We start from the raw sequence: 17,093 nt of genomic DNA on the forward strand, positions 1-17,093 counted from the left end.
GAGCTGTCCCTGGGGGTGTGGGAGAGACTGAACTCACCAACTTCCTCAGGGACTGCAATCCCAAACTGAAATTGAATCTTCTCTCAGCTAAGAGAGCACTTTGGCTCTAAGGGCACTGTCCAGAAGTCATGCAAATCATCCTGTTGAGTCTGTTACCTTTTTTATTTTTTTGAGAAAACACACTACAAATTCCCTGAGAAAAATGCCTGAGCTATGCTAATGGTTAGGGTGCCCACCTGGAGGCTGAGGTTGTGGCTCCTCTTCTGCCCCTACCTCTTCATGCATTTTAAATAGTAAGTATATAATGTGAAATACACAGCCCACAGCAGAGGCTGCCTGCTTGTTACCAGCCTGGATCTGTCCAATATATTTCTAATTGCTCCTATGGTTTTAGTATTATTTTTCTTTGTTTTCCTGTCTTAATACAAGTCCTGCTTTTAGGAGAGACCACAGAAAGAATTGCCCTGGTATAACCTTGTGGTGTTTGTGACCCTGGCAAGGCAGATGAGTATTGATTGCTGAAGTATTTGATTACATTAGCTGAGGCATAGTGCCACAGACCTTGTACTTTCTTTTCTCCCCTCACTTGCATCTGTGCAACCCCCTTAATAGGTTAGAGGGGGTTTTCTAACTGAGGTTAGAAAATTAGCAGCTACAGCAGTAAACAAAAATACTTGTATATGTAGCCCTACATATATTAAGAAAAAAAAAAAAAAAACGAAATCCATATCAAAGCTATTCAAACAGTTCATCTGTGTGTCTTTTGTCACAAAGTGGAAGCATACTTAGGGGCTTATACTGGGTCTTTTCATCTGCATAACACAAGGTCAATATGAAAAAGAAGAGTCCCCTGCAGACATGTTTTATCATCCTCAGGCTACAGGAGTCCTGAGCTGAGCAGAAAGGACTGGTTGCCTCTGTTCTATACACTGCATATCAATCTACAGGTTATGTGCTCCAGCCATCCATGGAGAGCTGCTATCCCAGCCAGAGAGGACTGGCCCAGGCTGAGTGGTGAGGACCATGGTGCCACAGGAGTTTGGGCAGGAGCTCCTGAGCCACCCTTGCAGGGCCCTGTCTGGTGACAATGTTGGTTTCTACCAGCTTGTGGTGATTCTGCACTTTAATCATTATTTTCTCCACAGTGGTCAGAACTGGACTTTAATCTGTGGAGTGATCCTCTGATGTTTTCACCTTCCCCTGAGTTCTTTATTGTAAGTATTCCTTGGTGTGTGAACCAGCTCAGGCAGGACACAGGAGCAACCACAACAGCATGGATGAAATGGAGAGAAAATTTGGTTTTGTTGAAACCAAACCACAAGTTTTCTAGCTTTTACCCTTCTGATTCTCTCTCTGATCCTACTGCTGGGGGAGTGAGTGACTGGCTGTTTGGGGCTTGGTTGTTGTCTGGGTTTAAATTGTGATGCCAGTGGGAGGATTCCCAAAGCAGCACACAGGCAGAGGCACACAGGCAGGGATGCAGACACCATGGAGATCTCTGAGTGCTAGGGGATCACCAAACCTTCTCTTTTTCCTTCTAAATCAGGGATTCATGCAGGTGTAGTTTACTACAGTTTGGTTGTTCCCACAGCAGGACAGGAATCTCACCCATGCTCAACAGGATACCTCTAAATCTATCTCAGGACTATGTTATCTGAACACAGGTGTTGTCCAGCACATGAGGCTAAACAGTAACTGGTATGATGTACGTGGCTTTTGACACCTCAGCTTGCAAGCCATTTTACCATGTTCACCAATCTTCCTCACCCATCTTCCATTATTCTCCCACTCTTGGGAAGCTGAAAGCCAGATCAGCTTGAGGAGCTACTGAATACTTCAATCTCTCATTCACCAAAGGAACTCACAAGAACCCCTTAAACCACAGCCAGAAAAGTCTGGAGCAGTTGGTTTGAAGCAGACAATGGGATGTAAAAGAGGCATAATTTTTGAAGCAACCTAGAATTAGTTTAGCAGTTGTCTTATCTCTTTTCTGTTGTTGTTTTCCATGTTGAATTCCTTTTCTTCAAGGCAGTGCATTTTTCTTAAAATATTACATAGCCACGCTGCCCTCAAAAACTGCTGTTTCAAGCAGGATTTATTTAAGAAAGAAGGAGCAGATATTCTAATGATAACAACAAGTACCAGGGTGCATGTCAGGCTTGCATTCACTCTCCAAATTAGCTTACATTGAATATGCTATAATTTATATGAATCATACAAAATATAATTGGCAGAAGTGTGGAAACAAGCTGTACTGGATACTACCCTTCCCAAGAGAACCAAAGTAATAATTCAACCCTCCTTGCATTATATATAATTGTTTAATATTATACATCGTGCATGAAATTTATGTTCTCTGTTCTCCTTTGAAAATGCAAAAAGATTAAATAAAATTACAAAGACAACACACAGATAATAAATGTGTGTTGCACAAAAAATAAAGTGTTATGCACATGCTGCATAATCTTTTTATTAACCTTTGAATATTTAGCACAGTGGATGTGAGAGGAAAAAAGAATAGATAATTCAAAGTAATTCTAGAACTCAATCAAAAATTCCTTATTTAGGAACAATTCTATCAGCTAGGCTGGATATCTTGCCAGAATGTGAAAATATCAAATAGTCCTGCATCTCATCTTCTCTCACGAGGCTTACTTTTGAGTTAAGGACAAAAGGTCAGATCAAAAGTTCTTGGAAAAAAGCAGGATAAAAACAATGTTTAAGTCCATATGTTCTTTTCATCAGCAAATTATAAGAAAGCTCGCTCTTTTAGACCAAAGAAATTTCATTAAAAAATGGACTTTTGTGACAGACATACATACATACATCCGCCACTTGTAGCAGAAAAGGACGGGAATATTAGAGAGAATTAAATTATATTAACCTTGAAACAATGGTTCTTATGGACATGCCATCACTAAAAATAAAATGTGTGGGCACACCACTACCCATGGTAACTTTAATGGAATTAGACTAGGAAAAAAGACTTAAGGAGGCTCATGGAATATGGAGTTTAGGCAATGAGGTTAAATGAAGCCAGAACCACTGGTGAATATGTGTTAGATATTTATTTATCTCCATATTGGTATTTGAGCTGGCTAGTTTAAAACTGGTGTGGGTGGCTTTGGATGAGTGCATAAACCTTTGATAATGCTAAGATGTTAAAACAACAAACAGTCTCGAGATGCAATTGGTTTAGCCAATATAATTTATTTTAAGACAGTTAGTACTTTCTAAAAATAAGTATCTTACAAAGAATATAATACAAGTTTTGAGGTTTCACTTGAACGTGAATATTTCTGTAGGTTTTTTTCAAATCTTCTTCCAGTTTTTCATAAAACCATAAATGTAATTCCCCAGGAAACTCTCTCCTCCCCACTGTGAATCTGCCTTTATACAACAAAAACTTTATTTCACCTATGAGGAGGCCCAGCCCCCCACCCAAGATTTCAATTATAGAAAAGATTATATTTTAACTGCAGTACAATTTTGAAATTATTATGAATTAGCTCATGAAATTCTACCTGTGGGAAAGTATTTGCTGACAGAAAAAAACCTGGCTGCTGGACACACACAATGGAAAACCTTAACTTGCCTTTCAAAATGGTTGGTAAAAAGGGAAACATTTGCATCAAAAGAGAGCACTAAACCCACTGAATGCCGGTACCACGCTGGTGCACATTTTTCATTAAAATGGTGAAGCAGCATCTTTACATATATTTTCCCCCCAAGACTTGAAGCATTTCATTTGCATATATACATAAAATGTATATAAAGCATATGTTATACAGTGCATTTAGTACTGTTAGTATATACAGTGTATTTATGTACTACTAGTACATAGTGCATATGCATAATACAAAACATGTACTCATAAGCATTTCAGCCTGTACCTGAAATCAACGTCATTTGATGGCTGCAAAATACCCAGTCCTGCACGGGACTGGTCTAGAGAGGGACACTTCACATTACTGTCCACAAGCTCTATCTCAAAATATGAAAAAATCAGAGCCAAAAACTGTTTAATCTCGTGGACAGCAAAGAGCCTTCCCGGGCACTTGGCTATGCCTGTCCCAAAGGGCATGTAGTAATGCTTCAGCCTCCGGCCGTGCCGGTAGAAGTCGGTCTTCTCCTCTCCCTTCTCGTTCAGGAAGCGATCGTATTTGAATGTCTGCAATTAAACACACAAAAGGGTTCCTTGGTATTTGGATACCTCCAGATGCCAGATAAAGCTGCTAAGCCAGGCTGGGAAAAGGATGTCTCCCCCAATCAGAATTGTAGAGTACCACCATTCCCCATGGGGTTCTTTACGAAAGAGTAGCTGCTGACAAGTTCTGTTATGTGGGACAGGATCCCAGGTTCTTTGCTGATAACTCCCCTTTTCTTTCCTGACCTCTAAAAATAAGGATTGTAATCTGCATTCTTATTCATGTAGCAGAAGGAGAACTGGAAGAATTCTAATTCTGTGCCTTAGGGAAATTATTATCTTTATCCTTCTTTAAAAACCCTCATAATGATGATCTTCCCTCACTGAGGAAGGCAGTAACTAGAGGGCTGTCTGGGGCTCGTAGCACACCTTTTGGTTGCACTAAAATCTGTTTTGCAGATAGTGCTTTCACTGCCTTTGTTTTTTCTTGTTATCACATCTTCAGGTGTAAGAATGGATTGTCTGGGGTACAACAGAGAACCAGCCATGGGGCACCTCAATAAGTGCTTTATCCAAAGGCCTGTTAACTTCTGCCAGAACACCAAGTTCAATGCAGTTTGCAAAAAAATGCTTACCAAGGGATCAGCATAGATTTCTGGATCGAAATGCAGCAGCTGAGGATAAAGAGCTACAATATCATCTTTGCGAATTTTGTAAAAGTCGTTCTCCAAGTGCAAAGTGAAATCCTCCTTGGCCACTCGGAAAGTCATGGATGCGCTGGAGAGCCTCATCGCCTCCTTGATGATGCTGTCTGTTGGGACAGGACAAGGAATGATTGCCATGGAAACAGTGAAACTGGGGGCAGGTCATGGATTTTGAACTATTTCAGAGCCGTTATCCAACCCTAGATTTATTAGAAGAAATATTTTATTATTAACTTTCTAAATGCCTAAAAAAGTATCTAATTTCTTTTTAGCATTTCTATCCCTTCTGCAGATACCACTGAGAGCCTAATCTGCTTTCCCCACAAAGAATGCTTAGAGTGGACGAAACAGAATGTTCAAAAGTGAGACATATTTTCACTCTGATATAAAGACCAAACCAGTGAAAACTGAAAATATAACAAAGAAACAGTGCAGTGAGCAGTATTTTCTGGAGCTTTAAGAGGTCCTGTATAGAAACCCATACTCAGAAAAAAAGTAATGTGGGAAGTTTTTGTTTCAATATTAGCTGACTCTTTTTTTAAGTAACAGTAGTTAAAAAACAGCATCATAACAACTCTCTGTAAGTTCTGAAAATTATAATTTAAAAAATATTGAGAGGAAATATAAGTAATGATATTAGAGAACATTGCTTCACATGATAAGAATAAGGATTTAAGTTTTGGCAACACCTTTTTATTTGATTTAAAGACATAATCAAACAAAATATTGTTTAGAATTATCCATGTGTCTATGTTATGTTCAGTATAGGATTATTGAGACATACCATTACCCATGAAAAAATGCTGTTCATGTGAATTTTGATAGTCTCAGTACCACCTGGGATATTGGGAAGCCTGGTTGTGTTGGCTACTGTTAAGCAACATAATAGTTTCCTGTTCTCCTGTTTCTTTGCTAATTCCATAGGAATTCTATAGCAAGCATTTATATGGTAATAAACAGAAGACCATGGAAATTGTATTGTGATTTCTGCATAAAATAATCCTGCATAAAATAGTCATACCCAGTATTGGCATATTATCCAGCTGTTTCCGGTTCAAGGAAATATGTTTGCCATCTAAGCTGATACTCTCTTCAGCACTTTCCAAAACACTTTGCACTTCTTTGGTAGCTGCTCTCATTGCTTCTGGATTCCTAAGATCAAAAGAGCAAAGGTATAACATAAATTTAAAAATTCTTTAAGAAGTGGTTTTGCTATTAATTTTCTTTCTGACCAAAATTTGTTTTGTTGAGAGAGAAGTACAACCTTCTAAAATAAAAATGTTGCAGCAAAAAGCTGCAGTTCTATTTATTTCATGTCTTGGCAAAGGTATGATAACTTCAAAGGAAAAAAACAAGAAAAAAAAGGAATCTCAAGTATTTGATTTTGTCTGCAATGACAAGTGGGACAGAACTGATGTGTATAATTCAGGTAATAAACAGTATTGGCACTAAAAAGCAATGCCAAAAATAAGGAAAAAAACTGCCAGTTGTAGATTAGGAAATAGCCTCACTGCAGGTAGAAAGGTTAGGAACAGGATTATAGATCAATTTTATAACATCATTTATTCTGACTGCTGTGACAATATTGTGTCTAGTTGAAAAGAATCTTCCTAATACCAAGAGCCCACATAGCACCCTTCACTGTCTAGCCTTTCTTTCAGACATGGAATATATGAGCTTTGGTGAAATATATAAACACAATAAAGGAGGCCCCAATTGTGTCTTGAGGAAGGCACAATCAGGGTGTTAAAAGACCCCAAGTTCAGAAAATCTAAAGCAAATGCATTATTGGAGCAAAAAGTACTAAATAATCTCAAAAATTAGCATTGGAAGTAGGTATGATAAGTAAAAGTGTTAGCTGAAGCAGATAATCCAGAAAGGCCCACTCTAAAATGGACATTTGATAGCATTATCTGAGCTGTGCACTTGTCTCACAAGTAACAAGCTCAGCACGTGCAATCTACAGTAGAGCTTCAGTGGGGTTCATCAACATATAAATTATTTTCTATTAAGTATCTGTGAAAACAATAATGAAGTTAAACCTCATTTTGCCTGCTCTAGTGAGATGGTCTAAAAATGTCTAGTTATATTTGTAGCCTTTAATACAATTAATGTTTTGACTGTAACTAGCACTTTTAATGTCATATCATACAGATTTACTCCAAAGCTTTCTTGACAAAGTGTAGCATTGCCCTGGAGTGCTGTTCCTTAACAAAAAAAAAGAAAGTTTCTAAAGAATTGCTCTGTGCTCCCACCACTTGTTCTCAGATGGGTGAAGGGCTTTTCTGTGGAAGTCCTGAACAACACAGCACTTCGGTTGCAAACAGTAAGTTTTTTACCACTGATGAGGTATCAAGGAGTTGAATTGGCGTGTACTAATGAATTGGTTTCTGAAAGACAAATATTTTGCTTGTTTGGGAGCAAGAAGCATTGGGACTTACTTAAGAAGATAGAACAAGGTCCAAAAGGTGGCAGGAATGGTGTTTGCCTGAGAGGCCCAGAGCACTGCCACGTGGGTCTTGGCCTTCTCCATGTCATCGAAGGTTGACAGGGTGTCGTTCAGGAACATGCGCAGGGTGACAAGCTCAGAGAGGTTGTCCCTTTTCAGGAGGTTCTTGTGCAGGAGGGCCTCTCCCAGCTTCTCACGTGCACTGTGGGCACTCTTGAACAGGTGGATGGGCAGCCCTGCCACGAGGGCTGGGAAAATCTTATCAAATTCCTTGAAGTTTTCAAGGGCATTTAGGATATGAGCTCTCTCAGTTTCCTGCTTTGATGATAGGTTTTTGTCATTATTTGAATTAAATTCTTTACCAAAAAGTGTTAAAAAGCCAGACTCAAACATCACTTGGCAACAGAAGGTATAAAGTCCTTCTGTCACCCAGGTATTAGACTGAAGCTTAGGTGCTCTTGACTGCAGCATGACATACTGGAGGTTTTCCATCATTGCTTCAATGAGGGCATCTAGGGCATTGCCTTGAAGGGTTCTAATGAAAGTCTGATGAAAATTTTCAGTGGTGTTTCCCTCCGCTGGGTCAATGCTACCATGCCCAAAAGCCTGTCACAAAATAAATTGTATGCATGATAAGTAAGGCCTGTCATTACCTGGATGATAAAGTCTAACAGAAACACAAGCCAAAGTATAACTTCATAGCTTACTAGAGGAAAGGATAACAATGTAACAAAATAATGTACAGTCTTAGAATGATGTATAGTCTTAGAACATCCAAATCACTGCAAATTTCTTTTACATTTAGGAAGAGGAAAAAAAGATCTCAATATTTTAAACCAGTAAAAGTGCAGAAATGTGAAACCAATCCATAACTATCCAAAGGCACAGTTATGTTTAGAGGGATTAACTGGGTATGCCAGCAGATACTTTGCATGTTAGATATTAAAACCAGGAATACCTTGGCAGAAGTAGCAAAGTGGAACTTTTTCCAGTCCAAGTGTTTTCCCTGGCGCATCAATTCATGGTATGAAAAAGGGTCAGTGAGGAAATGAATGTATTTCCCTGCTACATGGCAAGTGAAGATGTGGCCGTGCTTCTTCTGCTTTTCTTTGAGGAATTCAAGGGGGTTGGCACCAAACTTCAAGGCACAGCCCAGGTATGGAAGGAACCCATTTTCAAGTGGTGGCTCACCTTGCCGCCTACAAAACACAAACAAAAGCTCCATTTAAAATTATGTATAAAGATGTCTTCTCCAGAACTATCAGGCATGTAAAATACTGATGGTAGGTTTTGTGTAATGTGAAAAAAAAAAAAAAAAGAAGACAAAAATCACAAATAAGTAGTTTATTTACAAGTAATTTTTCTCCCCTTTAAGAGCTAAGCTATATAAGAAAGAACAACTTAACTATTAATAGACATAATAATACACATAATAAACCACTTTGATTATGTAATATTTCTTTTCCCTGGATCAGATGTATATTTTTCACCTGTCCAAATGCAAAATTATTGCTATTAGCTAAAACACAGTTATGAAATTGTCACATTAATAAATAATCCATCACACTAATATTATCTTATACATTTTTGGACAATTTTGTCCACAATTTAATTTAAATACCAAGCAAAGACTCTTTTTAGCATAGAAAGGTTGTTATTATTGGCATATCTCATTAATAGACCAGATCTTTCTAAAAATATGGGAATTTTGCTATGATTCTCAGTAAGCATAAGAGCTAGTGTTCCAGAGAATGTGTCATCAAGTACATGCTGTAAATTAAGCAGATACTTAAAGTGAAGCATATGTTTAAATTATTTTCTTTTTTTAAGCAGAAACAACTTTCCTGCATAAGGACATTGACTGCTGAAATAAATTTCATATAATATTTCAACTTTTCCAGTAAATGAAGTTAATTATTTTCACCTTTTTTAAAATTAAACTTTTAAAAATAAAACTAGAAAATGACTGTGGAAATTAAAAGATAAGAAGAGTTAAGCAAATTACTCACTCCTTATGTAAATGTGTCAGCAGGATAAATGCTTTTAAGGAATACACCTCATACATAAATATTACCTGTATTAAATTGTGTTACTAGATATAATACAAAAATGTTTGTAAGTAGGTATTAAACAATAATTACATATAAGTAGGTATTCTCTGTGATTACAATACAGGTGAAATTACATCTCAGAACATTAGGAAATCAGGACATACTTATTAATATTTTAATTACCTCCCTGATGCATAGATTTGTATCTACAGCTACCTCTAGGCATCAATACACTATTATTGCAGAGTTCATACACAAAAATTCGGTTGGAACATAAATCTCTCAAAAGACCAAACTACAGCATTGTCTATGCTGTCCTGCGTGTGTCTGACAACAGTTCTCCTAGTGATGTACACAGGATATTTGACACAAATAAGGGCCAGGCACACTGAGATGCTTTTACAAAGAGTCCTTACCTTCTCCTCCTCCCTAGAAGAAACCAAGACACGCAACAAAGTATTACTGCCATTCCCCAGATCCAGGATGCCAGGAACATTTCTGGTAATGCCCAAAAGCTTCCAAGTGGAAAATGGGTAGCTACCAGGATGGCAGGAGAGGTGACTGAGAATGAAACAGAAGACAGGTCACAATTTATATACAGTGGGTACACTACTGTATCTAATGGCACTGAGTCAACCTAGCAAGCTATTGATTAACCATTTCTGGAGAGAGCTTGTTCCCTCTCTTCTCTGTCACCTTTCTGCAGAAAGCTTCGCCAGATTGATGCAGACAGTTGCAGATCTGGCCTTGAGCTAATGTCACGTAGCAGAAGCAGTTCCAAAGTAACCAAACAGCTGTAATAGTTGATAATTTGAAGGTTAGCCAGGTGTATTTTGATGAATCCTGCAGATTTACCAATTGCAGTTTATAGTTCAAGTTTAGCAATATATGAAATGGTTACTGACCGGTGTCCAGGAGATTCAGGCTGTGCTAGCTGGTGGCTGCAGCCCGTGCTGCCCTTCAGCTGCCAGCCTGTTCCCCTCCCTTCTCCGTGTGGGCTGCCCTGGCTCTGGAGTGCCACTGCAAGAGGGAGCGGCGGGTTCAGCAGCTGGGCAAAGGGATGGCTGCGGAGGTGGACCTACTTCCTCTAACAATGTTTGTCTGGAAGAAAGGGTAGAAATGGTCTTTCACAGACTCATAGAGTGAATCAAAGAAGAAAAAGAAAGTAGATCTAGACAACCACACTGGTTTCAGTTTTGTTTTTTTTTTCATTGTCCTTGGACCACCTTTTATTTTCCCACTAAATATTTTCTCCTTTCTGTTGTTGACTTATGAGAATTCAAACTTTGGCTTGCTTCTAGAGCTGGCATCAAGCCATCAAGGAGGCAGCTCAGGTACAATGATGTTCCATTAGTCATCCAAGGCCTAATATGTCTTTAAGAGAGAAACTGAAGGGTTTTTCAGACTCACTTTTGTACCAGTTTTTGTTGGTGTGCCTACAGTTATGTGAAAAAACAGTAAAGATTTGGGCATCTTGCTGTTGCAATAGAACACTACACTGAAGGCATTGACACTCAAATCTGGCAGGTGGAACTATTGTCCTGGCTTCAAACCAGGGCAGGCAGTGAGGCATGGGATAACTGTGCACATGTCATTACATTTGAGTCAAATTTTAAATTACTGTACTGAAGAAATTAACCTTATTTGCAGCATCAAGGATTGCCCTCACTTAATCTAAAAATCACTCCTTTTGCATGTCAGGTCCAGTCTTCTATCCCATTTTCATTTAAGCACAGGTGTTTAATTTATTTTCCCATAAAAAGTTATTCTTCATTAGCTGAATTTAGCTTGATATTATATAATTGCTTTATAAAAACCTTGCTTTTCCATTTCCTGTCTGTTTGCATTATTGAAAAATTCAGTTCTGGGCATCATCTTTGATTTCATCCTGTGACTTCTTCATCCTAAAAAATAATAATAATTTTATTATATTGGTGTCTAATTCTTTTTGGATGTGTAGTTGAAACAACACTGAAAAAGTCAGAAGTTACTGTCAATTTTGTGTCCAAGACCCAGGAATAACATTTAACCAGCAGCAGTTGCCTGTGTCCCCTCATCATATCTTGTGTTGCACTAGGTAGAGCTGCCATCACAGTTGCCTCCTCTCTCTGTGCTTTGGGTTGTTGTGCTGCAAAGTGATGATAACATAATTTATAAATGGCATCCTGCTGCCAGAAAACAGCAGCAGTAACTTCTCTAAAGCTGCCCACCTTCTTTCACTTTCTGCTTTGTACATATGTAATAGCTCTAAAATAGCAGAGCACAGGAGCTCCCTGGCAACTTACCTGAAATAATTTCTTTTTCTCTCAGGAAAGTCTTAAATAGGCCAATCTACAATCCCAAAGCCAGCCTGTATTACAACAGGCTGCAGGCTGTGACTTGTGTCCTTGTGATAAAGGCAAGCAGGAGTCTTGTCTGCCACAGATACTCCACCAAATTTAGCAGATGATAGGTGTGAATCTCCTTCCATTTATATTAGTGGGCATTAGGCTTTCCTGATTTTTCAGCAGCACTAGTGGAGTGCCCTGATGTTCTGGGTGTGGTATTTTGGTGTTCTTCAGACAAATACAGTATTTCCCACAGACAAAGCTCAGGCAGTTGCCAGTCTGTACAGCAGGGATTAAAGGCACCATGTGGTCCTACTGATTGACAGAGAGCACGTTTTCTGCAACCCTTTGTGTGTTGTGTATGAGCTTGGCTGTCTTGCCCCAGCCCAAGGGGATGACCCACAAGAGTTATGGGTGCAGTCAGAAAAAACGTACTGCTCTGGCTCAGTGAAGAAAACTCCTCGTGTAAATGGTAAGAAGAATATTAATGTGAAAAACTGTCACAACTTGGGCTCAAGATTCAACTCAGGCCAGTGACAGCATCAGGAATAAAGCACTGCATATGTTTGAATGTATAAGCCTTTGTTCACTGCAGGTTTGAGCATGGGTGTTCATCAAAAACTCAGCAAGGTATCAAATAGTAGGTAGAAAATGCAAAACCTTTTAAGAACTGTAATAGGACATTTTGGTCAAGCCCTAATGAGCACTGAGCTAGAACCAGTTCAGAAAGTCCAGCTCAAGAGCACGTGGATGCAGGCATGCTGACATTTCACCCAGTACCCGCTTTTAGCAGCGCTTCCAGCCCAGCATGGCTGCCCACACGGGCTCCGGGGGCAGCCGGGCCTGCACAAGGTCTGCTCGTGTCTTCAGGGCCAGGAACTGTGGTGAGACTGCTGCATGGTTAGATTGCACCACTTTCCCCCTAAGGGCACTTTTCACCCAGATACACCCACTGGCTGTGGGCAGAGGCTGCCAGGAGCACTCTTATCTATCACCGCTGCTCCAGCCAGCCAAGTGGAGCCGGGGCCTCCATGGAGCCAGTACCCTTCCCATAAAACAGATCACTTCTGTGGTGATTCCTGAAACCTAAGAGAAGGCTTAAGGCTTGTTTCCTCCTGCTACCCCAAAACTGCTCACTATCCAAACCTGAACTTTATCTCATATGTTGTAGCTGTACGGCTTTTATTAGTGACAATCCATACATGGTATTTAAATTAACAGAAAAAAATAGATAGACCAAGCTGAGGGGAATAATGTTTTTCCAGGGTTACTAATGGCTTCATAACCTGGGAGCACTGATGTGCAGAAAGGGTGTGCTGGACTTAGGAGAGGCTGCTGATTACATTTGGCAGTAAATAGCAGATTTCCACACAGATTTCCATACAGCCAACTCTATAACTTGTTTATTCATGGGAAGTAAATAAGAGATACACTGTACAAAGAAAGGATTGGCTTTTTTTTCTCATGCACATGTTGTGAGAACTAGTTTATTTCCTTCTATCAACAGACAAAAATCCCTGAAACCACACAAACCAAGCATTTTGCCCAGCAGTGGGAAGGCAGCCCTGCATTTCACAGAACACGAGCAGGCTAACATGCTACAGCCAGAAGATGCAATTGCAGCTAGGAAGCACGTCTGCAGCTGTGAAACTTGTAAAAGAGATCTCAGAAAGGTGGAGCAATATAAAAGGAAAGCTTAAACAAGAAGTTTCACAGTGAAGCTGCTTGTAGCTCAGAACCTTTGCAGCCAGAAAACAGCTAATAAATAATTATATGTCACCACCTACTGGTAACCTCCTTGTGTGGCACTTGTGTTTTACAGCAGCCACTGAACTTGGCGAGTCAATATTTGTTTCTTGCCTCCATACACCAAAAATGATATTTCTTCCATGGGTCTATATATTTTTCTTTGCATTTACATCAAGTATCACTTAAATGAAGATATGGAGATATGCTGGGTAAGATCACTGAGGTTTCTGAGGGCCAAGCTGAAGACCTGGCTTTTTTGGGATCACTGAAGATGTTAAACAGAACAAGAAATAAGGCTTTAGTCCTCACCAGCCACAAGAAACATCTATTTTACGAGAGGAATGATGGCTATCAGCACACAGGATCCTGTACTGGGGACAGTCCAGAAATTGAAGGTTCTTGTGCAGCACCAGTGTTGACTTGGCACAGCCATCATATGTCTGCAAGCTGAAAGGCATCAGCAGTGCCCTGGGCACAGGGAAGAGAACACTGGCTGCCGTGTCCCCTCACAACAACAGACCTGACACACCATGGCACACCATGGCACAACACTGCCCAGCCTGCCCTCATAACCCAGCTGCTGTTACCAAGGGATCATGCCAGAAACGCAGCATCTTCCCCAGAGAGATTGTAATTACAGATATAGTTCCAACAGATCCCTAGCTGGATTCACCTTTTTCCCCTAGTTTTCCTGGGTCAATGGAATAGGTGGAAATCTTGTATACCTAAATTATAACAGACTATCTAAAAGAATATGAGTAAAATTATACTAAAGACACTGTAAAGAATAATGCCATAGTTTAATTATTTAATAATCTACACAACCTAAAATAAATTCATGCTATTACAATATCACTCCACAGCTCTGTTAGCAACTGTCATGGTTGTTAAGAGGGCAGACTTTGCCTGCATTATACCCTGCCTTCTGCAGAATTTGTGAGTCATCTGACTCCAGCAAAATAGCATGTTCCTGTTTCCTTAAAAAAAGAAATTAAAAATAAAATTTTTAAAAAATCATTATCAACATCATCTTTTTTTTTTTTCTTCCTGCTGATTGTAAGTCAACTGCAGAGGTACAACTCTTTTGTAATCTGATATCATTGTATATATTACAATACATATGTATTTGATATATTTGACCCTGTCATTTTTTTTCATGATGAAGCACTCTGCACAGACAATGCCTTGTATTTACATTAGGATAACCAACATTGATGGGCTATAAAATTAGACAGGCTTGGGAACTTGCATCCTGTTTCAGAACAATTGCCCTGAGCATTTTAACAATAGTAAGGACAGATATTTCCTCTAATGACCAAATTAATATTTCCATATTTATCTCAGAGTATCTTCTGAATGTGCTTATATATCAGATAATCAACTTGATTTACTTGCACCATATCAGTTTATTTTCTTTCTGGAATTTTCTTTGTTTTTTAGGAATGTCAGTTGAAAGTTTGGCAACCTTCCTGTCAGACCTGGGATTTACAATGCCACTATCTTCCCTTTAATATCAAGCATTAGAAACTAAATCTCAATCAGAAACACCATCCTTCACTTGAATTTTAATAGGAAAAAAAGGAAAGGAAACTATTAAACATATGATTAAAGTAACAATTGATAATATTAAGATTTATGAAAGTTACCTTTTTCTAAGTTTTGCTGAGGAGAAGCTGTAAAGAGAGCAATTATGAAAGTGGAGACAAAAGAGAACTCATACGGGAACCCAAACAGGAAAAGGAAATGGCTGTAAAATAAACCACGAGGAGTTATTACCATTCATCCAGTGCAGCAAACTGCATCTTCTTAAAGCAGTTTTTTCTTTTTTAAAACCCTGGAGTTGAGTTGTACAATTTCATAACAAAACAGAAGCTTCTACATTATCCTGTTACTCTAAATGTGCAATTGCAGGTGCTCAAAACACTTAACAGGGAGAAATCAAATCTCAGATGTGATTATAAAAATTATGCAGCTCACTGCTACAAAATAATTATTTGAAGAAAGGTAGTTAGGTAGCAAGCCAGGAGAAGATTGCAGCAATCCAATTGTCTGGGTGAATACTACAAGCTGTTCTGGGCTGCTCCAGCAGATGGAGCAGAGAATGCAACGGCACCTTCTGCCTCACTTTGCTTGTCTTATCTTTTCTTCTGCTGATGCTCTTTTCCTTCCTTCCTTCCTTCCTTCCTTCCTTCCTTCCTTCCTTCCTTCCTTCCTTCCTTCCTTCCTTCCTTCCTTCCTTCCTTCCTTCCTTCCTTCCTTCCTTCCTTCCTTCCTTCCTTCCTTCCTTCCTTCCTTCCTTCCTTCCTTCCTTCCTTCCTTCCTTCCTTCCTTCCTTCCTTCCTTCCTTCCTTCCTTCCTTCCTCCCTCCCTCCCTCCCCCCCTCCCTCCCCCCCTCACCCCCTCCCTCCCCACCTTTTAAAGAGCTGCACTGCTCTGTAGCTTCCTAGTTGCTCTTTAGCTGTCAGTCCTGCAGTATGTAAAGGGGGCTTACAAGAAGTATGGAAAGGAACTTTCTGCACAAACTTAGTGATCAGACAAGTGGTACAGGTTTTAAAACAAAAGAAGGTAGATTTTGATTAGATACGAGGAAGAAAATCTTTACTGTGAGGATGATGAGGCGCTGGAACAGGTTGCCCAGAGACATTGTGGACTTTCCATCCCTGGAAGTGTTCAAGACCAGTGTGGATGGGACTCTGAGCAGCCCAGTGAAAGGTGTTCCTGCCCATGGCAGAGAGTTGGAACTAGATGTTCTTTAAGGTTCACTTCCAATCCAAACCATTCTATGATTTTATGATTCACTGCCTGAGTTTGGCATCCATTAAGTGTAGCACTTGTTTCATGTCCCCGCCTTCATCACACTCACAATTCACTCTACATCTGCATTTAGAAGCCATGGAGACTCAGTCACACCTGCACCTATTCTGTAAGAAGGGTGGCATCTTAGGAACCTCTCTGTTGTTTACAGCTATTTCCATCTTCTCTATGCAAGTGCTGGTGCTGCTCTGGTCCTGCAGTCTGGATTTGGGTCCCTTTGGCAAACCTCACATCAGGTTGCTGTGGGGTTGGATTCATGCTCCTTTTCTTCCTGAAGTGACCACCTGTGCAAGGACAACATCCATTGCTCCAGGGTGAAAGGAAATCAGAAGGCCCACCACCTTACTGGCAAGAGGCAATCTGCCTGGGAGCCAGCTTGGCGCCTGTAGTCACAGTGGGGACTTTTTATTTCAGCTATGGCCACTACAGTTCTAAGGGAGACAGAGGCTGACAGCTGCTGGAAACCACCAGCAACTTCCCCTTGATGGTGATTTCAGCAGCTATTAGGCCACTTTGGGATTTTAGAAGTCTCCAGACGTTTAGGGAAAATGGAGAAGCTGGACTAACAGTGCAGCTGGAAAGGATCCACAGCCTGAAAATGATGGGTGTCATCAGCAGAGCTTTCCTTAAACAGTTTTTCTTTGGTTTCAGAATATTTTTACTTTTCTTTTGCATTTACACATGAACACAGGAATCATCCTCTCAGAGCATCCCTGGTGGATTTATGCAAGCCTGTTGCCTAGGTATGGAAAATTTTGCCAAGAATGGTTGTATATAAATATGGTTTTTAATGGAGATCTGAGCTTCACTGGACTGTGCAAAATGCAAAGAAGTAGAAGTGTGGGGCACACA

The 17,093-nt window shown here is 39.8% G+C and overlaps 1 protein-coding gene across 3 annotated transcripts; it reads right to left on the minus strand.

Annotated features, from left to right (window-relative positions):
- Positions 1 to 3,190: 3,190 nt before the first annotated feature.
- LOC132074548 (cytochrome P450 7A1) lies at positions 3,191 to 15,100 on the minus strand. Of its 3 annotated transcripts, none has more exons than XM_059474427.1 (7): positions 15,074 to 15,100; positions 9,768 to 9,912; positions 8,259 to 8,499; positions 7,293 to 7,906; positions 5,873 to 6,003; positions 4,783 to 4,958; positions 3,191 to 4,171 (listed from the first exon to the last, which is right to left on the minus strand). In XM_059474427.1, exons 2-7 carry the CDS (start codon positions 9,845 to 9,847, stop codon positions 3,872 to 3,874), a joined length of 1,542 nt encoding a protein of 513 aa, XP_059330410.1. In that variant the 5' UTR covers positions 9,848 to 9,912; positions 15,074 to 15,100; the 3' UTR covers positions 3,191 to 3,871. The 3 variants fall into 3 exon arrangements, with proteins under 3 accessions (XP_059330410.1, XP_059330401.1, XP_059330419.1); XM_059474418.1 differs by lacking the exon at positions 15,074 to 15,100 and adding an exon at positions 10,257 to 10,364; XM_059474436.1 differs by lacking the exon at positions 15,074 to 15,100 and adding an exon at positions 10,009 to 10,051.
- Between the last annotated feature and the right edge of the window lie 1,993 nt (positions 15,101 to 17,093).

Source organism: Ammospiza nelsoni, chromosome 1 (assembly GCF_027579445.1).
Source record: "Ammospiza nelsoni isolate bAmmNel1 chromosome 1, bAmmNel1.pri, whole genome shotgun sequence".
In the NCBI taxonomy this organism is placed as follows: domain Eukaryota; kingdom Metazoa; phylum Chordata; class Aves; order Passeriformes; family Passerellidae; genus Ammospiza; species Ammospiza nelsoni.

What these genes read in the sequence shown, in the direction of transcription:
- LOC132074548 (XM_059474427.1), bottom strand. Translation starts at nt 9,847, where the DNA reads ATGTTCCTGGCATCCTGGATCTGGGGAATGGCAGTAATACTTTGTTGC. An exon ending in CTTCTAGGGAGGAGGAGAAG is followed by an intron (nt 8,500 to 9,767) that starts GTAAGGACTCTT and finishes TGTGTTTTGTAG; the next exon opens with GCGGCAAGGTGAGCCACCAC. An exon ending in ACCTTGTTCTATCTTCTTAA is followed by an intron (nt 6,004 to 7,292) that starts GTAAGTCCCAAT and finishes TTTTGATCTTAG; the next exon opens with GAATCCAGAAGCAATGAGAG.